The sequence below is a fragment of the Podarcis liolepis genome (assembly GCF_965112155.1).
Source record: "Podarcis liolepis genome assembly, chromosome: 15".
NCBI lineage: Eukaryota > Metazoa > Chordata > Lepidosauria > Squamata > Lacertidae > Podarcis > Podarcis liolepis.
In genome coordinates, this window is record NC_139566.1 from 9496316 (window position 1) to 9517351 (window position 21036).

The 21036-nt window shown below is 50.2% G+C and overlaps 2 protein-coding genes across 22 annotated transcripts in view; both read right to left on the bottom strand.

The window, feature by feature from the left end:
* The window catches only part of NUP210L (nucleoporin 210 like), a 51826-nt gene extending 47399 nt beyond the window's left edge, over positions 1-4427 (bottom strand). For 2 of the 3 annotated variants that reach the window (XR_014519564.1, XM_083476920.1), the window contains exons 1-5: positions 4183-4427; positions 2779-2915; positions 2371-2502; positions 1523-1616; positions 926-1076 (exon numbers count right to left, since the gene is read on the bottom strand). Coding sequence is in view for 2 of the 3 variants with exons in the window: in XM_083476920.1 (XP_083333046.1) it covers positions 926-1076; positions 1523-1616; positions 2371-2502; positions 2779-2915; positions 4183-4355 (687 nt within the window). In the remaining variant the exon portion in view is untranslated. Of the gene's footprint in view, positions 1-925; positions 1077-1522; positions 1617-2370; positions 2503-2778; positions 2916-3987; positions 4125-4182 lie in introns of those variants that run through there. The other variant, XM_083476921.1, reaches the window with a different exon arrangement.
* Positions 4428-6696: 2269 nt separating this feature from the next.
* The window catches only part of TPM3 (tropomyosin 3), a gene marked incomplete at its 3' end in the record, with an annotated part of 75485 nt that continues 61145 nt past the window's right edge, over positions 6697-21036 (bottom strand). For 4 of the 19 annotated variants that reach the window (XR_014519581.1, XR_014519583.1, XR_014519585.1 and 1 more), the window contains 3 exons: positions 18515-18593; positions 10151-11406; positions 6697-8217 (listed from right to left, as the gene is read on the bottom strand). Coding sequence is in view for 11 of the 19 variants with exons in the window: in XM_083477349.1 (XP_083333475.1) it covers positions 8214-8217; positions 18515-18593 (83 nt within the window). Of the gene's footprint in view, positions 8218-10150; positions 11407-16055; positions 16626-18510; positions 18594-21036 lie in introns of those variants that run through there. The other 15 variants (XR_014519580.1, XR_014519582.1, XR_014519584.1 and 12 more) reach the window with 5 other exon arrangements.

Genomic DNA, 21036 nt, shown 5'->3' on the forward strand with positions numbered 1-21036 from the left:
TAGACGAAGAGAATCACAGAACGGATTCTTTTCGTCTTGCGAGGCACCACTGTATATGCCCTCTCCTGGTTGGGATTCAAGATAGTTGCTTTGGTTTAATCTCCACAGAGTGCAGGAGCAACGATTGCTCCACCAGACCACTTTCTGCTCATTTAAAACTGCCGCCTGTCACCTCCACTCCATACATTTAAGGCACTCTTAAAATCACAGAATGAGTTGGAAAGGACACCAAGGGTCTAGTCCACCCCCCCCCCTGCAATTCCCCTGGGAATTGGTTTGAAAAGGATGCTGACAGTTGTTAGCAGGACCTCTGCTCCTCTTACAGAGCTGCTATTTCCAGAGTTCCCATATTGTTAAACTACTCTGGGAACCGTAGCTCAGCAAATGATCTCCTAATTGTCACGGCTAAAAATTGGCCGCTGTTTCTTTAATGCTAAAAGAACTAAGTCAGCATGAGTCAGAGGCCTACAGTGACTCATGCAACATTTCACCAAAGTGTACCTGCATATATAGAGTGATCAATGTCAGTGTTGGGTCTTGGGTTGGTTGGATGGTAGAAAGCTGGTTGCGTTTGGTGTGTGCAAAAGCTGTTGGTTGTGGTTGGAGAAGAAGACTTTTTAAGAATAAAAGCAGCAGTACTCTGCAAGAATACTATTTCTCAAAGACTCTTTTGTGCCAACTAAGGTCTGAGCACTAGGCAAAGGAGTAAAAAGGAGGGCAGAACCTTTTCTTTTTCAAACACTGACACTAATAACTCTATTTAACAAACGACAGCTTCCCAGATTCTTTGGGGGAAGCGGTGACTGCTAAAGTGGCAAAGAGCCCTCTGAATGTATGGTGTGGATGTCACCTCTATAGCTTTGGTAGGCCCTGACCTTGCCTTGCACTGCTGGCATCCCTCTGGGAGGGCACAGTGAGTACTCACCTTGTAAACAGGCTCCTGTATTCGGACCTTTACGACGGCTGCGCCCGTTCTGATCCCTGATACCAGAATCCTATCTCCTTGTTTCTCCTCTCTTTCCATCTCAACTACGTAGTCGGGCGGAGAATATTCTGCCTCAGAGTATTTTAAAATCCTAAAGAAACCAAACTGGGCTTTTACTGGGAGAACAAAGGACTGTCACTGCATTAAGAGTAAATAAACAACCAGGGTGAAATGTATAGGGTGGGTGAAAAACCTGCAGCCACTGTTAAGACCCCCAAACCCATCAGCCCCAGCCAGCATGGCCAGTGGACGGGTGGTGGCGGCGGCCACTGGAATCTAGCAACAGGTTAGATGCCCCTCTTACAGGACATAGGGAAGGGGACATGAGCTATATGGGACTCCCGCTTACATTTATGCATCTAAGGACTTAACAACCGTGAGCAACTTTCCTTAGATGGAAGTAATGAGTTCAAAGCAAGAATGCAAGGGAATGAAATCTCTCAACTTCAGCAGCCTACCCAGTGGAGCACACACGCAGCCTCCCGTGTCGCTCAGGATTTTATTAATCACACTTGGCCATTTGGGGTTCCGTCTTACCTAATTTTGCTCGAGAGCTCCACGTTTTCCAACTCATCGTCCTTGGCGATGCTCCACTCAAATTCCAACCCCTCCAAGCTGCTGAACGTGTTCCCTACAGGCAGGATCCAAAAACGAGCCCAGGCTCAGGGCCAAAGGAGATGCGATGTGATGATGTCTGTCATGTAGCTTAGCTTTGTATGACTGGTTTTTTGTTTTTAAGTCACACGGGGGTGGGGAGGGAGAATCAGGACCACAGAATGAGGGGCGAGGGCTTGAACCCTCTGACCATGCTATAGTCCTGATCTGGCTTTTGCTCCAAAGCTATCTCACCTTGAGATCCTTGCTGGCAACAGAGAGGAAGATGCTAACAGGTCTTGTTCCAAAACTACGTGAGTGTGAAGATGAGCAGAAGCATCAGGTGAAATACAGAGAAGAATTATGTTGTTGTGGATAAAATAAGCCACCTCCTTGCTAACTTTAGGCGTACAACATAAATAAAAAGTTAACAGAGCACTGTGACCTATCTTGTCATGTCAAAGAGGCGAAAGAAGAGATCCACTAGCAGGCCAAAAGGGTTATAAACTCCAGAGAGAAAAGTAATTAAGAATAATAACAATAATGTAGACAGAGTGCTATGCGCTATAAATGACTGGCTGCCTCACACCCAGCATTGCTTGTGAATTCTAAAAAACAAACAAACAAATCAGTGCAGTTTTGAAAGGTGCAGTTTGCAGTCTTGATTCAAAATGGTGTCCAAAATTTGGTAACAATATTTTAAGAGGTTTCCAAATGCAGAGCATACAGAGATCTTTCCAAAATATACAGTAGGTGTTCCGAGTGTCACAGGCTGCCCCTGGTAAGATTACCTTCAGCATCCAGAGCTCTCACACTCAGCTCAAGTGGGGAGTCTTCCACATAGATCTCTCGAGTGCGGGAGATGATCTCAACATGGTCTATCAGATCCACAATGACATCGCAACGCAGTAGATGACCTGTCACTGGGAGGAGGAACAAAAGTGGGTGTCGCCCACCCACCACATGTAATCCTGTATCTGTGTCTCATAACAGGGGAAGAATAAGGGTGGATGTGGACAATCCCTGTGGTTTGGGAAACTTTTCTGAGCCCCCAAATTGCTCATTCAGTGATAAAAGGAAGGCACACTCTGCACATGCTCAGCGTTTGGGGTTCTTCATTCCCCAGGTTTGAATGGCATCCTAGAACCCTATCCCCTATAGAAACAAATCGATTTCAAAATTCCCCTTCTTTAGCTCACCTGTCTCCTCTGCTAAAATAACGCTAGCCAGCTTTGTGGCCTGTGTAGAGCAGGTGGTCAACAAAGCTTTCTGAGAGCAAGCCGTCCCATTTTCGTACATTGGATCAATGGTGACTGTGTCATGGCGTGTGGAGTACCTGCAGAGCAGATGAGACAAGGCTTGCACGCTCCTGTGCCCCTCTCTCAAGGAAGAGCAGAGAGATGCAAATGTGGAACTGAGGCAGCAATGAATCCTCCATCTTCTTGGTGGCAAGGACCACCTGCCACTTGGCTCCTCCCCTTCGTCTCCATCAGCAGCAATTCCACCGGGTCCTTTGAGCAGTTATGTAAGAACTACGTAGTACCCAAATTTGCTCAGCTCCCTCTCCCTCCTCTCATTTTTTGGATGGTGCCTTTTGTAAGCAGTAATTTTTTTAAAAGGTACATCGATTTGAGTGCTTTTGCGGGAAGGCAAATATATCAATCTCAATATTAATCATTTGCTCATCAGTTCTATGTTTTCATGTCACTGCCATTTGCTACAGCATGAGGTGCATGGGAATGAGAGCCATTGGTGGTGCAGCAGTTAGTGTGTTGCACTAGGAGCTAAGAGACCTGGGTTCAAATCACCCCACTCAGCCACGAAGCTGACTAGGTGTCGATACCTCTTTCGGCTTAACCTACCTCGCAGGGTTGTTGGGAGAATAAAATGGAGAGTTTTCAATGAGCAATAATTGAGGCTTAGATTAGCACGGACACGGGTGGCGCTGTGGGTTAAACCACAGAGCCTAGGACTTGCCGATCAGAAGGTCAGCGGTTCGAATCCCCACGATGGGGTGAGCTCCCGTTGCTCGGTCCCTGCTCCTGCCAACCTAGCAGTTCGAAAGCACGTCAAAGTGCAAGTAGATAAATAGGTTCCAGTGGGAAGGTAAACGGCGTTTCCGTGCGCTGCTCTGGTTCGCCAGAAGCGGCTTAGCCATGCTGGCCACATGACCCAGAAGCTGTTCGCCGGCTCCCTCAGCCAATAAAGCAAGATGAGCGCCACAACCCCAGAGTAGGCCACGACTGGACCTAATGGTCAGGGGTCCCTTTACCTTTTACCTAGATTAACCTCATAGAACTCCTTGTGGAGAAAAAGGCAGGATGTAAATAAATAAAACACTGCGAGTACATTCCTATTTTTCTGGATCTTGAAGCGGCTTAGCATGGTTCCCCTTCTCCCCTGCCTACCCCAACACGGAGCATTTTATCTTCAAAGCAACTGCGAGGAGGTCAGGCTATTAGACTGCAAACGGCCAACAAGCTCTTCTGGTCTTAATGAAAATGTTGAACCTGTTCCCTTGGCCACGCCCACCATGACGTCACTGTCACGCTCACGTTTTCTCCGCCCTAGCCTCGCCCCCTCGTCAAGGCCCCGCCCCTCACCAGGAGTAGCAACCGCCCTCAGCGCCCAGGACGAAGGGGACGCGCTTGTCCCGGCTGAAGGGCAGCAGCACTTTCGGCGTGTTCAGCTTATAGGCGCCGGCCGGCCTCGCCAAAAGCGCCAAGCCAAACAGGAAAAGGGCCGGCCTTACTGGTGGGGCCCAGCCCGGCCCCATCGTCGGAAAAGCCCCAAGCCGCCGCGGCGCAAAATGGCCGCGGGATCCCTTCTGCCTCGCACGAGCCCTAGTTCTGCGCATGCGTCGGCTCTTAGGAACCTTGTTAGCACGCTGGACGTTCTGCCCGTGCGCATGCGCGCTCTCACCTTTCTCACACCTTCGATTACGTGCGCTTGGTCTCTCTGCCCTTTCCCGCCTCTCCACCGGTCTCGGTCTGCGCATGCTCCGTCTCACCTCTTGGCTCGTTTTGCTGTTTAGCTAGGGAAAGGGCTTGCCTGCGCGCATGCGCAGCCCGGTATCGGAAGTCTACGGGTTTGACTCGAAGCCTGTGCTAGGATTTTTGCATTGTTCCTAATTTAGGTGCTTCTGACGGCTGCAGCCTTAATTGAGGCATGGCATCATGTGGTCAGCATTGCTTGCAGGGAGGTCATCTCTTAATCCAGGCATGGCCAAACTCGGCCGGCTAGCTGTTTTGGGACTACAATTCCCATCATCCCAGACCATTGGTCCTGCTAGCTAGGGATGATGGGAGTTGTAGTCCCAAAACAGCTGGAGGGCAAAGTTTGGCCATGCCTGTTTAATCAATGAAGGAAGGCAGGAGGGTTTCCACTAACCCAGTGTTTCCCACGCTTGGGTCTCCAGCTGTTTTTGGACTACAACTCCCATCATCCCTAGCTAGCAGGACCAGTGCTCAGGGATGATGATGGAAGCTGTAGTCCAACAACATATGGGGACTTGAAGCTGGCCGGCTGGCCTGTTTTTCACAGGACAGGGCTGCTGCAGAGATTTTTTTTTTTTAATGGGTGGAATATTGTTTAGGCCTGTCACTCCGTTCTTAACTTTCCATGCATGGTCGCTGGAGGGATAAGATGGTTGCAGACTTCTGTCAATCACTTTCTCCCTTAGCCTGACCTCCACAAGGTGGCTGTGAGGATTAAAGGTGTATATGGGAGTGGTTTTCAACCAGTGTGCCGTGGCACCCTGGGGTGCCTTGAATGATGGTCAGGGTTGCTGCGGGCAACACTGGCTTCTGTTCCTTTCCTTCTCTTCCTCCTCTGATGCCCTCTTGTGTCTCTGCGTCTGAAAGGCTTGCACAGCTGTTTGTTGCAGCAGCCCTGGCTACAAGCTCTGCAGGCGAATGGTGCCTCGGGGGCTGATGAGGGGTGTGCTTCCCAGGCCCCTCTGTAAGGAGGCACCTCTCTTTGGGGTGTGTGGGGGCAGCTCAGAGACCAGGGGTGGCGGCAGCGGTTGTCCAGAGAACTCCCGAGGAGAGGGGAGCGGAAAGGAGGCTGGGGAAAGACTCTGCAAGGGAGGGTGTTCAAAAAAGGGTGAGAGGCTGCTGGCTCTGCAGGTGTAACTGGGCTCCTGAGCCCCATTGGGGTGCTGCAAAGAATGTAGTTGGTCAAGGGAGCTGTAGACCGAAGGTTGAAAACCTCTAGTGTATGGTATGAGAATAATGCCACATACTTTCCTGTTCTTTGGAGGCGGCATGAGAGAACGTCTGTCAGCTGTTGAGTCCAGAGCACCCATGAAATACGGAGGTGATATTTGTAGCTTATATTTGGTGCTTTTGTTTTTCCTTTTTTTCTTTTGCATATGTGCTTGTGTGGATTTTTCATTTTCGTGACTGTGGCTTGTGACTTATTTTTGTGACTGTGTGGAACCCAGTTCAGCTACTGATTGACTGATTGTGTGATTGCTTAAATGGATAAAAGCAGCAAAGGCAAGAAAACCATTAAGAGAACAACTGTAAGGTAAAGGGACCCCTGACTGTTAGGTCCAGTTGCGGACGACTCTGGGGTTGCAGCGTTCATCTCGCCTCACTGGCCAATGGAGCCAGCGTACATGTGGCCAGCATGACCTAAGCTGCTTCTGGCGAACCAGAGCAGTGCACAGAAACGCCATTTACCTACCTGCCAGAGCGGTACCTAATTATCTACTTGCACTTTGATGTGCTTTCGAACTGCTAGGTTGGCAAGAGCTGGGGCTGAGCAACGAGAGCTCACCCCATTGTGGGGATTCGAACCACCAAACTTCTGATCGGCAAGCCCTAGGCGCCACCCGCGTCCCCTGACAACTGTAGAGGTAGCAAAATTCATGTTAAATTTCTGTTTTAGGGGTTGTTTTTAAAAGTCTGGAATGGATTAATCCATTTTGCATTACTTTCTATGGGAAAGCGCACCGCGGTTTTGGAACGGAGTTCCGGAATGGATTAAGTTTGAGCATCAAGGTACCACTGTACCTGTAAAGCCATCTCTTTCCCCTCCTGGTAATTACTCCTCACATTAATATCAACAAATTAACAAGGCCCTTGTGAAATACAAGAAGAAAGTTGCAACAGTGGAGGGAATGCTTCTGTTTATTATTTCCCAAAAAAATCAGACAATAAAAGACAAGGTTTTTTAGTATCAAAATACTTGATATGGTTCCTCATTTTTTCCACACTGGCCGCTTAAAAAAAAAAAAAAAAAGACCGCCACACCATGAACACTTTCCTCTCTCCTTCCCCTCCTTTTTTTTTACACAAAGGCAAAAATAAACCCCACACACCTTGATAAATCAAGTCTCCAAACAGCAAAGGGCCTTGTGGCGGCTGGTATCCAGTTTTTTTTGTTTTAAGACAGTACAGTAAGATCCTGCGGCTCAAGAAGGGGAGGGAACCAACCCCTTGCGTCCGGAAGAGCACTGGGATAAAGAGAGAGCTCCTCTCCTCAGGCTCACACACCCATACACAGAAGCTACAAAAGCTTTTACTCAAAAAAGCACAGAGCAAGCTAAGCCTAGCTGGGGAAGAGAGATTTCTTGGTTACAGGAGACTGGGGAGCAGCCTCCTCTTAGCAACCAGGTGTAAGAAGCTTGAAGGGGGGAGAAGGCCAAAGAGTTAGGTGCATGTTTAGAGAGCGAAATGGATCGTGAAACCTGATATATTTTGATATAGTTGTGTTCCCCAAACTAGAAATAGCTATAAAGCACAAGAGAGTGTGTTAAGACTGCACCATTTTGGCAAAACACACACACACACACACATACACGGACACCTCTGCCAGAAGCAAAGAAGTTCTAGGTACTCCCCCACCCCCATAAAAAAAATTTTTTAAGAGGGATTTCTTTGTACAGAGGCCACATTTCCGTCCCCCTCAATAAAATTCATGAGGCTTTTTCATTTATCTGGCTCAGGCGGGACATTTGCAACCTTTCCACAGGCTGCAGACCTGTCCCATTCCAACCAAACCCTGCCCCCCCCAAAAAACCCAGCAAGAAAAAAAAAAGCAGGTCAAGGAGGTGAAATTGCAAACCTCTAAAAGCCCACAAGCACAAGCTTGTGAGCCCTAGGAATTACAAACGATGTTCCTCGCAAGGGTCGTTTTTACTTCCCTGCTCCAAAATAATTACCCTCTCCCCCCACGACTGCAAAGGAATGTACATTTCAGACACACAGACACCCGAATATTGCGTTGCGTGCCGGGTTTTCGTTTCGTGATGCTGCTGGCAACTGCCCAGTCTGATGGCCCCATAATTGTTTAGGGGGGTGCAGAGGGACTGGAGAGAAGATAGAGGGGAGGTGGATTGGCAGAGGCTTTTGGTTAAGTTGGCAACGAGAGCTGGAAGGTTAACCTTTGACCCTTCAAGGGTTAGAGGTCAACTTTTCTTTCGTTCTTTTTTTTAAGACAAGAGCTGGGCCCAACAGGAAGCTGCCCGCTGGATTGGCTAAAAAAAGGCAGTGGGGTGGGTGGGTGGGGGAGCCAGGGTGAGGCCGGTGGGCGGGCGGGCAGGGTCTTTTACATGTCGTTCAGGTCAAGCAGAGTCTGGTCCAACATCCGTTGCGTGCAAAGGTGCTCTTCTTTGGTGCATTTCAGCTTATCTGGAAAGGAAGAGCAGAGATCGTCAGCGGCCGAGTCAGGAGGGAGCGCCTAGAGGGAGCTCGCACCCTCCCAGAAAGGTGCACCCCCCCCCCCAGCAACGCGGTGCCCTTCACAGCAAACGCAGCCACGCAAAAGCTTTTGATTCTGTTTGCCCCCCAACCAAGCCAGAACGCTAGGTCTCCCCACCCCATCCACACTCATGCTTCCATTTTATGCTTTCGCCATCAACATGCAGAGGTGCTTGGTTGTCATCCAGCCGGGCCTGCCGATTTTCAGAGCTGTTGTGTGCCCCGTGCCAGAAAAAATGCAGCCAGTTTGACACACCCACCCCACCCAAACTTTGGCTTAAAGGTAAAGGGACCCCTGACCATTAGGTCCAGTCGTGACCGACTCTGAGGTTGCGGCGCTCATCTCGCTTTATTGGCCGAGGGAGCCGGCGTACATGTGGCCAGCATAAATAAGCCGCTTCTGGCGAACCAGAGCAGCACACGGAAACACCATTTACCTTCCCGCCGGAGCGGTACCTATTTATCTACTTGCACTTTGACGTGCTTTCGAACTGCTAGGTTGGCAGGAGCAGGGACCGAGCAACGGGAGCTCACCCTGTCGCAGGGATTCAAACTGCCGACCTTCTGATCGGCAAGTCCTAGGCTCTATGGTTTAACCCTTAGCGCCACCCGCGGCTTAGCTGCTCGTTTTTGTGACCCCTTTTGATCCAGACTGAGTTAACAGCAGGGAAGGGAGAACAGGGTAGGCCAAAGCCTTGCTGCTTAAATGCTAGGAACACAAGGAGTCCAACATCTTGTTCTCACAGCAGCCAATCAGATTCCTCCAGGAAGCCCGCAGAGGCTGGGCATGAAGGCAAGGGACCCCCCTACCTCCCCACGACTGCTACTTGTAAGAACAGCTCCGCTGGATCAGGCCAAAGGCCTTTCTAGCCCATCACCCTCTTCTCACAGTGGCCAACCAGATGAATCTTCCGGGAGGACCACAAGAAGGACTCTAGTTCAACCACATTTCCACCACCTGCAGTTCCAAGTAAACGGCATTCGGGGGCTTCCTGCCTCTGGCTGTGGGGATGACAGCACAGGGACTGGAGGTGTAAACTGAACCTCGCTCACCCAGGGTGTAAGCAGGGTGGTGGGGCTACCTCCCAAATGAACATGCAGAGTGTCGTCCTGTGTGCCAGCCCCTCCTGAGATTTACAGCACCAAACTTTCAAATGCATCTTGGTAGTGCTGCGCTAAGGATGAGCAGCTCGGGGGTTTATTCATTTATGTTATTATTAAAGCCAAGATGCTCCCAAAATCGGATGGTGAACCCAGTGCTCCACCCTGCGACTTTTTCCGTACCTGTGCAACTTTAGAATCCTGATCATAACGTGGGCTTTTTTTTACTTGACGGGAAAATGAGTATTCACTCACACACAGAGGCATACATATGAAATTCCAACCAAGCTCAAGCAATTGCCTCGTTTGTCATGCCTTGGGCTGCAAAGCTAAAAAAGACCTTTTGGAAAAAAACCAACAGACGCAGCCATGGACGACATGCAGAGGCGACACTGTGGAGCATCGTGACTTTTTGAAAGCTCCCCCGTGCCCATTTCGAGGAGGAACGTGAATGCTTCCCTAGATACCGCCCCACCCGCAAGGAAGCCACGACCCCTTTTGCGTAGGGGCAGCGGGATCGAGACGCCGGCAAGCAGAGTGGCAATGGCGGGCGCGGCATCTCGAAAAACCCGAACAACGGGCAGAAGGCAGACCTATCGCCACAGTGCAACCTGAGCATGAAAGTGTGCAATTCTGAGGTGAGTCAAGTTTAGTTCTGCTCTTCTGGCAGTTTTGGAAGGAGAGTGGGCAGCTGCCGTGCATTCCCAAGCTTCAGAACGGTGGGTTGGGAAGAGCCAAAAGAATAAATGAAGTAGGCAATTGCCTTTTGAGGCTGGCTGCTTGAGTCCCGAGATGGCAGAGGCAGATGTCCCGTTTGACCAAGCATCAAAGGGTTCCCCCTGAACGGTGGAACAGGGTCCCAATCGCTTCCGGCGCGGTTACACCATTCTGGTCACTGTTCCCGTAGCGACAGGGTGCCCCCTTCTGTCCAGGCGTCGCTCCAGAGGTTGATACCTACCCAATCTCCTCCGTGGAACAAAACGTACGTACATACACACACACAAACACACACACACCTTTTAAAAAAAAATACCTGCCAGACAGCAACATTTATCCAACAAAAGAAATAGCACAGGCAGGGAAAGTACACGCCAGGCACGAAACCAAGTGGGCCAGTGGTTTTATTGGTACAAGAAAATGATAACTTTTTGGAAATAACCAAGTCAGCCAATCCATGCAAGAGAGGTCTAAAAGGGAGCAGGGAGAGAAGGAGGAAAGAACGTCGAGCTACAGAAGACCCGCGTCATAGAAAGGGGCGTCAACAGAAGTAGCTACAGGAGCATTGCCTGGTGGGGAGGGAAATCTAGAGCCGCCCCACGCCAAGAAAACGCCCCACGGCTATGCTAGTCTTCTACAGCAGGGCTGGGGAAGCTGTGGGCCTCCGGGTGATGTGGAGCACCCCCAATTCACACCAGTTTCAATCAACAATCTGGGGTGTCTTGGGAGCGAGAAAAATGGAGTCCAAGCGGGCTGCAGATTCCCCAACCTGCAACTACAGGAAGAAGCTACTACTGTCAACCTTGGGTTCCCGCATGTGGCTGGACTACAAGGCCCATCATCCTTCGCCATTGGCTAAGCTGGCTGTGGATGATGGGTTTTGTAGTCCAAAACAAGCTTTGGGGACACCCAAGGCTGACGAACACTCTACCAGGCCTGTGCTAGCAACCTACTGCGCCAAGAAAGCCGGCGGTGAGTAATACCCAGCTTTTGTAGAAAAACAAAAGCTTAGAAAAATAAGTACATTAGGAAGGCTAAGCATCAAGTGCTCCAATTAAACTGCAATAAGTGTCCTAAGTCAGCCAGTCTTTAAAAAGAAAAAAAGGAAGGGGGGGAAGAGTGTGCGCTCCGGTTTCAAGTCTGCGTCCGGCAGGCTCCCCCCCCCCCAGCGCCTCGCCAAATAAAGCTGGCTTTAAACAGGATCAGAGGAGAGACCCCCTTCTCAGTCACACAGATCATGCAGGGTTAACTTCAGCTCATTAGCCAGCAGCCAGTTTTTCTCAAGCTGGCTGTATAGACGCTCTGTGCAGAGGCAAGAGGAAGGAGGAGGAAGAGGAAGAGGAGATTAGGAGAAGGAAAAACAAAATGAGAGAGGGAGAGAGAGAGAAGAGAAAGAGAAGAGGACAAAAAAAAGAAAAAGGAAGGTTAGTTGAGTACCAAAAGATGGGGCACGCCCCCCGCCTCAGTTAATGCCATGCCAACCCAGCTGGTTTCAAGCAAAATTAAAAAAAGGGGGTCAGGGAGAGGTTTGCCAGAACAACGCTGACTGAGGGTGGGGGGAAAGAAATAAATCAAGAAGAGGCTTCATGTTTTAGAACAGCCTAAGAAATGAGAGTGGGATCGGCTCCCAGGATCATAATTTAGTCAGCGCATGCTGCAAAGGAGCAGGAACGGCTCCTCATCTCTACTTTAAGAAAAAAAATGGAAGTTTCCTGCCTCTGTTTTAAAGAGAGATGCCTATGGTGCGTGGTCCCATCTCGGAGCAAGGTTGGTGCACGTGGGGGTATCGGGCTCAGCAGAAGGGCGGTGAGAGAGGAAGGCTGCTGGCAAAGCACTCACAGGCCAAGGGGGAATGAGCGCAAGACATACCGCAGCATGGCAGATACGGCGCTGCCTTTCAGAGCTGGACCAGAACTCCACCTAGCTCAGTATTGCGTACACAGAAAGGGGGGTGGGAATTGGTGGCTGCCTAGAAGTTGCTGGACTCCCACCAGCCCCCAGCCAGCATAGCCAATGGTCAGGGATGATGGGAGTTGTAGTTCAACCGTGTTCTTGCTCTCCCAGCATGGCCAATGGATGACGGCAAACAACATCCGACGGGCTGCACACATGTCCTTGCCTGCAAGCAGTAGTGACAGGTCTCCACAAAGGCATCTCTCAGCCCCGCTGCCTCTTTTACCTTGGGATTAAACCAGTTACCTTCTGCGTGCAAGCTGCGTCACTCAGCTACGGCCCTGCTCCCAAAGGATAGGCAAAAATGGGCTCTCGGCTGCAGCCACAACCTCCTCCCTTGCACCGCCCTACGAGGACCACACGGCAACCTATCCTGTGCCAGCAGCAGGGGGAAGCCATATGGAAGGATGCTTTTTCTACCTGTAGCGGGCAGAATGCCCTCCAAACAGGCAAACAGACTAGCTGAGCACAGCTCCAACTTTATACAGATCCCGGCTGTGCATGGAAAGCGGCTTTTGTGTGGGTTGAAGCCACAACACCTGCAGCAAGAGCACAGAAACCCTAGAAGCTGGAGATCCCACAATGGTACCCTGTCCCTCGCTACTTATTTTTTTAAAAAATAAATGTGTGTGTGGGTCTTTGTTTACCAGTTTTATTTGTTTTGGGTGTCTAGTGCTTTGCATGCTCAGAGGGGTCGGCATTCTGAGCCCTCCCCGTTATTCATTCTGTGAAATGGGTTGTTTTGTTGTTCCTACATTTCCAAATGTGCCCTCTGGTCCAAAAAGGTCGTGGACCACCTGCCCTAGAGAGTCACTGGTAGTTTTTGGAGGCTTCTGGATTCCGGCTGTTGCAAACAGCGGGTTGGGAAGAGGGTTCTTGTGATCGAATCTTGCTTGCAGGCACCTGGTCGGCCCCTATCAGAACAGGATACTGGACTAGAGGAGTCTCTGGCCTGATCCAGCGGGGCTCTTATGTTCCTTGGAGGCTGCCTCACACTGGGCGGGTGCACCACCTGCCCATCTAGCCCAGAACTCTGGCTGGCAGCAGCTCCCCCATGTTCTCAGGCACAGAGATCGTTAACAAGGACGTGCCAGGGAATTAAACCTGCAATGCTGCCTGTGCAAGAAGCCAGAGCCGCTGAGACTCAGCCAGAGCCGCTGCCCTGAGCTCCAGCCATTTGGGGGCCACCCACTCCCTTTCCATATGCAAGCTCCGTGGCCAGGAAGAGGGGGAAACAGCTGGACGGCCTGAGATAACACCTCTGAAGATGCGATCTGGCAAGCTGAGCGGCATCATGACCAAGCAGCTTTTGGGTATGCTAAACAGCCCCATGCAAATGAAACCCTTAAAAAAAAAAAAGCACCCACAGGAGGAAGGAGAAAAAAAGAGCAGCACTGAAGGGCTGGATCCCCTATGTGGGAGAAGTGGCGCCTGGGAAGCTGTGGCAAAAGTAGAGTTGGTTCTAATCATAGAGCTAGAGTGTTTCAAAGCAGCCCCCGCACTTCCTGTTCCCATGCGGGTGACAGGCCTGATGTCCCCATCTCATAGCTGTCAACTTTCAGATTTGAAAATAGGGGATCAGCAGCCTCGAAAATAAGGGATCAGCAGCCTCGAAAATAAGGGATCAGCAGCCTCGAAAATAAGGGATCAGCAGCCTCGAAAATAAGGGATCAGCAGCCTCGAAAATAAGGGATCAGCAGCCTCGAAAATAAGGGATCAGCAGCCTCACCTGTCCCAGGGACAGTCTACGGGATATCTAACAATCCGGGATAGCAGCGGGAAACGGCGCTGGAATAAGGGAATTTCCCGCAAAAAATGGAAGGTTGACAGCTACGCCGCATCTTCCCCTTGGACCAGATCCCTTGACGCTGCCCGCCTCGTTCAAAATGCAGCAGAATCCCAATCCCCTGGATGCTCCTAGATGCAGAGGGGCAGGTGGGGTTGGGGTTCAGAAAGGACAGGATGGCGGTTTTCCAATCCTGGCATCCAATAAAACATGGGCATGTCTTAAGGTGGGCAGGGGTTGTGGAAGAGGTGGAGCGAGTGAAACTGAGCCAGAAGAGCAGTGTGCTTCTGACGAGCAGCCAGCCCTTTCCAGAGACACCGGGGATCGAACCGGGGACCTTCAGCATGCAAAGCAGGGGCTCTGGCACTGAGCTGCATCCTTTCCCCAGAGGCACACCTGCTGCAGCACAAACATGGGTTTGTCTCAGCATTTAGCAGCTGCGGTCCTGATGAGAATGTCATGTCAACATTACTTGGATAGTTGTGCCCTGTTGGATCGGACCAGAGGGGCATCTTATATAGCAGTCCCATTAGGAGGGGGGGAACAGCAGCTTGTCTGCCCTGGGTCTCCAGGAAGCCTGCAAGCCAGGCACTGGGTGTCCCCTGGCAACTGGGAGTCAGAGGTATACAGCTTCTGAACACACAGACCTAATACAGACAAAATGAAAGGACTTCTCTGCACAATAGTTACAACCCTGGAATTCGCTCCCACAAGAAGGGGTGATGGCCAGCATCTTGGATGCATTGAAAAGGGGATTAGGCAAATTCATGGGGGATAAGGCTACTTGTGGGCTTCCCAGAGCAATACTGAGAGAACAGGACGCTGGACTACATGGGCCCTTGGCCTGATCCAGCAGAGCTATACTTATGTTCATGTACTGGTTGCACTGCCTGGAAGTTTTTATTTTTTTTTAATGGTTTTAAAAGTATCTGGCCACAGCAAGAACAGGATCCTGGACTATGTGGGCCTTTAGACTGACCCAGAGAGGTTTCTCCAATGTCCATTTAAGAAAAGGTGAATTGTGTAGTAAGACGCCACCGACATCACATTCTCACAGCGGCGAATTACCGTATTTTTCGCTCTATAACACGCACCGGACCATAACACGCACGTAGTTTTTAGAGGAGGAAAACAAGAAAAAAAATATTCTAAACGAAACAGTGGGTGTATGATTTTTGTGGTTCATGCTGTGGCCACAGACATGTGATCTGACAGTGAGTTTGGAGTAGCCCAATGCAAAAATCCTGAGGATCCATGTGGATCCATGCTTTGTAACCACATTTTTGTACCACTGCGGCCCCAGGCAACAGTGGGTGCGTGATTTTTTTGGTGCAAGATGTAGCCATGGACATGCTATGTGATCTGATGGTGAATTTGGGGTGACCGAGTGCAAAAATCCTGAGGATCCATGTGGATCCGTGCTTTGTAACCACGTTTTAAGTGGGGAGGGAAGGAAAAGCACTCAAGGGACAAGGAGCACGCATGGGGTGTGTGGAGAAGGATGCTGCTAATAATGCTATTTAGCGAGCTGAGTGGGGAGGAGAGAGGGACAGAGAGCCTGCTTACTTTAAAGGAGCCAACCGGACAGGAGTGTAAGCGGCTCCTCTCCTCTCCCGCTTTGCTCCTTTAAAGAAGCAGGCTCTCTGTCCCTCTCTCCTCCCCACTCAGCGGCTCTTCTCCTGCTTTGCTGTTTCAAAGTGAGCCACGGAGGAGGGAAGGAAGGGGAACCATGGATCCTCTGCTCACAACTGCAGCAATCCCCCCACCATCTGTAGGCATTCCCTCCATAACACGCACAGACATTTCCCCTTACTTTCTAGGAGGAAAAAAGTGAGTGTAATGGTGCAAAAAATACGGTACCAGTTTTGCTTTGCACTGTGCGAAACATTTCCTATTGCGGGGACCCACGCTGACTGCTCAGCTTATGAAGCGGGGAGAGAGAAAAGGGCTTAAACCATTTGGCTTGCAGTTTTACAATCCTTTCATCCCTGCCCAAGATCATTTCCTCCCCAACTCCCCAAATATAAAATGGTGTCGAGGGTGTCGCTGTGTGGACAATGCCAAGCCTCATGCAGCGGTTCTCGTGTGAGTGTGTGTCACACCCTTTGCAAAATGTGTTTAGCGAACCCAGAGTAACCATTCACAGTGCAACAGCCACAGGACTTTTTTTGTTTCGTGGAAAGGTGGTGCAGAAATCAGACCCGGCCCAGCGTCTAGCGCATCATGTCTATATTACATTCCGCCGACGGTTACACAAATCTGTTTCGTAAAAGCCAGCAGTGTGACAGTCGCTACAGCAGCACGGTCTCCAGGAGCACACAAACACACACACACACACCCCAGAAGTGTCACCCTGCTTGCTTGCAAGCCAGCCAGGCTCCGATTAGCTCTGCGGACAAGAATCCCGGACCCCGCCCCCAGCTCCCCCACGCCTGGCTCCCCCACGCCCGGGCAGAGTCCGGCACGTCGGGCGTCACAAAGGCTGCTTTGTTTTCCAGACCAAGGGTGCAGCGGAGTGGCCCAGCCGGGGAGGGGGAGAGGCAGCAGTCCGACAGCTCGTGAGGTCACGCACATCCCAGCGTAGGGAAGAGGCTTGTTCCCACGGATGCCCCAAGGTGCCAGTGTAGGATGAGGCGACGTCGCAGGGGGGGGGGGAAAGATCAGCCGACAGGAGCAAACGGAGGGAGAGGAAACGAGACCAAAAAAGAAATCCGGAAGGGAAAAAAGAGAAGAAGCTGCGGGAAGAAGCCACTAAGTGGAGCTTTGGAATCACAGATTTTATCTGCAGGCGAGAGAGAAAGGAAGGAAAGAAGGCCGTTGCGACATGGTGCATGGAAAGAGAGTAAGAGAGAGGGCACGGCACACTTGAGGAACGCATTCCGTGGTTAGGGGAAAGGAAAGGACAGGGAGCGTCCCGTCAAATCCGCAAACCAAGCCCACGCACACACAAGAGGCCAAAAAGCAGCCGGTCATATCAAACCAAACTTTTGTTTTTTAAAAAGGGAAGTAAGATGCAAGCGGTTCGCCCTGCAAACACACACCCAGCCGTTGCCAAGCAACTTCTGGTTAATACGCGCCGCGCCTCTGACCTGATACAGCCCCCTGAACACCCCCCCACCCAGGATGCAAAGAGGTATCAGGAAGATGGAAGTGGGAAGGGCAAAGGTTCATGCTGTCAGTGAAGCAAGGTAGCCACACACAAATGCTCCTTGCAACGCCTCCCCAACCCAATGCAAAAAATGCGGGGCGTGCGGGGATTTTTTTTGGGGGGGGGAGGTATTAATTCATCCACCAAAGTCTCAATATTTTTTATTTATTAAATCAAGCTCTGTCCCTCCTTTCCTCCCAAAGGGGACCAGGGTGTGGAACCCTTCTTCCGGGGCAGCCAGCTGTAGTTACCTGGAAAGAGGAATTGAAAGGCCTTGCCCTTCACGGGGGCAGGAAACTGGGTCCACCCTGATTCAACCAAAAGGCAGATCGAGGGAGGGGGAGGAGGAGGGGTGGAGTGGTTCACTTTGGTAGGGCTGAATGTTCTCCAGTCCAATTTATAGGAAGGCAGATACAACAAAACCCCAATGAGAAGGGAGGCTGCCTTTGTGCAGTCTATCCTTGCATGCGCTTTCCCACTGTGGTTTCTATCAAGGGGCTGGAAAGACCTAATATATCCTATTACACAGCCCATCCGTGGCCACTTTTCTGAGTTTCCCTTTGCTCCAGGGCTCCAATGTTAGCTGCAGAGAAAGTGGCGAAGTTTGTAAATATGGATATCTGTTTCAGATCACTTCAATATATATATTGATGAATAGCATTAAAACCTGTGTTTTTCCGTCACATCAACATGCATTTTTAAAGGCTATTGTCCATTGTTATAAAATTGCTATTAATCGTTTAAAGGGTCTGTCGACTGCAAATAAACGTGAGGGTTCGAACGAGCAGCTCAGTAGCAGCTGGTGAACCTGTGGCCTTCCGGATTTGGTGGATTCCTAACTCCTCACGGACCCTGACGATGGGAGCTGTATTCCAAAATTATCTGAGTCACCATGCTGGCTAGACACACTGTGCCAAAAAACACACACAGGAGGAATTGCTTTCACCATGGGAGGTGAGTTATCCTTGCTGTAGTTAACCAAATTTGCAAATCACGCACACTGCCTTATACAAAGTCAGCTGGCTGGACTGTCTAATTTGGCATCGCCTGTTGCAACTCTAGGGCCAGGCGTGGGGAAGCTTGTGGCGCTACAGATGCCGGCTGGTCCCCCAACTCCACATCAGCCCCCAAAAGCATGGCCAGTGGCGAGGGATGATGGGAGCTGTCATTCAGCAACTCCTGGAGAGCCAAGGTCCCTGGCCTCCTGTCTTGCACACATGTCCCAGACAATCAGGGACCACATAATAATAAATGCACTTACAGAGGCGTGAAGCGAGGAGTGGGGAAGCTGTAGGGCCACGTCAGATGTTGGCCGGACTCGCAACACCCGCCAGCCCCGGCCAGCATGCACAGTGGTCGGCGGCGGCAGGAGTCGCGAGTCCAGCGACATCTGAACAGCCTAACCCAACCGCTGGAGCAGCATTAGTACCGCGCTTGCCACAGCAGACAAGGCACGCTGAAGCGGAGGCGAACACACAAGCCCCCACCCCGCGCACCCGACAGGCCCAAACGCCGGTATTTACATGGAAGTCATGTCATTGAGGGCGTGGTCCAGTTCCTCGCTAATGGCTTTGTACTTCAGTTTCTGGGCATACAGCTCGTCTATTTAAAGAAAAGGGGGGTGAGGAGAAGTGAGGGAAGGCAGGTCGTCCAGGCCGTCAGGAGGAGGAAGAGGAGCCAGTGATGGATTTACAGAGGGAAGGAGGAAAGAGTGAGGTCAGATATACACATAGCAGAGAATGGATCCCCAACGGCGGCCAAGGCGAACGGACAAACCGATCACAGAGAAACCTCTGACAGCTATGGACCTGTTCCTGCACGAGGAAAACCTAGCTAGAGTAGCTCATGCACTGGTTAGTGCAAGACTGGATTACTGCGATGAGCTATACAGTCGTATCTTGGAAGCCGAACGGAATCCGTTCAGGAAGTCCGTTTGACTTCCAAAACGTTCAGAAACCAAAGTGTGGCTTCTGATTGGCTGCAGGAAGTTCCTGCAGCCAATCGGAAGCCCCGCCGGACGTTCGGCTTCCAAAAGAATGTTCAAAAAACGGAAAAGTCACTTTGGTGTTTCAATTTGTTTGGGAGCCAAGGCATTTGAGATCCAAGGTACGAGTGTGTGTGTGTGTGTGTGTATAGTGCTTGATCCAGAAGCTGCAGTTAGTGCAGAATCTTTCAGCAAGACTGCTGATGGGATGGGAGGCCTTGACAGCCTATAATACCTGCTGAGCTCAGAGATCCGCACTGGGTGCCAATTTGCTACTGGGCCAAGTTCAAGGTGTTACTATTTAACAGCTTGGGCTCTGTGAAAACACCTTTGCCCCCCACACCCAATGCATGTCCACCACTTTGATCTGCGGAATTAGCACTGTTACAGGTGCCACCCAATACCTGTTCCACATCTGTAAGAAATTGGTATTTTAACGTGGCAGCCCCTACACTTTGGAACTCCCTGCCAATTGATATCAGGCAGGCGCCTACAATCTACTCTTTTCGGTGCTTGCTAAAAACAATGGTAAGACCTAGATGTAAGAAGCAAGAAATATATATTTAAAATAAAACAAAAGAACACAATAGTAGGAGATGCATCTTTTGAAGATGGTGGTTTTCTTTGCTGGGAGAAGACACCAATTAAGGGTTATTAATATGAGCTGCTTCTTTATTTAGAAGTGTCACCGGACTGAAAGTGAGAGAAAGCGAAAACGCTAGCGGCATTACAGTAAATGCAACGGTATAATATATAATAAAGGAAGAATAAGCGGAGAAAGTGATCTAAATGGATGTATAATAATATGCAGGAATGGGGGGAATATTAAAGGAACCTGGGAAGGGGCGAAAGGGAAGTCGCTGAATGTTTTTATTAAAGGAAAAATATTAACGGTGGAAATGTGTATTTGAAAGTGAATGTGATTTTGGAAATGGTAATAATGAAAATTATAAATCAATTTTTGAAAAAGCCTTTATGTCAGGAATGGGGAAGCTGTGGGTAAGGTCCTGTTTTGACAAACTTCCTCAGAAAGTTTGAAACGCTTCCCTGCAAAAGCGTTTCAAGGCCCTGACTGCTGTTTTCAGGGCTGTTTGCAGCCTGCAGCTCTATTGCAGGGCTGTTTTTCTCTCCAGAGAAGTTACAGTGGTGCCTCGCAAGACGAAATTAATTCGTTCCGCAAGTTTTTTCTTCTTGCGAAGCACGGTTTCCCATAGGAATGCATTGAAAATCAATCAATGTGTTCCTATGGAGACCGTCCGGGGACAGAGGGGACCTGTTTTAAAGCAAGGGAAGGGGCAGCGGGGAGAATCGCTTCTCCCCGTTGCCGCCCCTTGCTTCATAAGAGGGGACAGAGGTGCGGTTCCCCTCTGCCCCTGGAGATTGCGGGGCTGGCAACGGGGAGAAGCGATCTTCCCCCCACCGCCCCTTGCTTCAAAAGAGGTCCGGGGTGCGGGGGCAAGCTTTGTTTTGCAAAGCAAGCCCATAGGGAAATTCGTCTTGCGAAGCAACTCGAAAACGAAAAAACCTTTCGTCTTGCGAGTTTTTCGTCTCGCAAGGCGTTCGTCTTGTGGGGCACCACTGTACTCTATTCCAAGAAGATAACAGGGTCCAGAGTTATGGGCAGCCTGTCATCAGCTGCTTAGACTGAGTATCCTTCAGCACAACAGTAACAATTTTGTGCTGTGTGGGTTTGTTGTTGTAAATAATAATAATAATAATAATAATAATAATAATAATAATAATAATAATTAATGCCCCACCCATCCAGGTTTCCCCAGCCACTCATATTTTGCAAGGGGAGAAGTGATGCCACAGAAGAGGGGCCACAGCAGAATGCGCCCTGGTTGCTCCATTTTGGGGTCACTGCCCTATGGCATTATGTAGGGTGTAGTGCCATGAGTTGAGATTCCCCAGAAACTGAGCTCTGCCAGAGACGGCTTGCTAATCTTAAGTGAGCAGTCAATAAATACTGGGAAAGTATCACTTATTGAGCTTTTAAGAAAGAACTGACACTGAAACATCCAGTCAACTGCTAGAGTTTCCTGAGCCGCTATTTGGCGT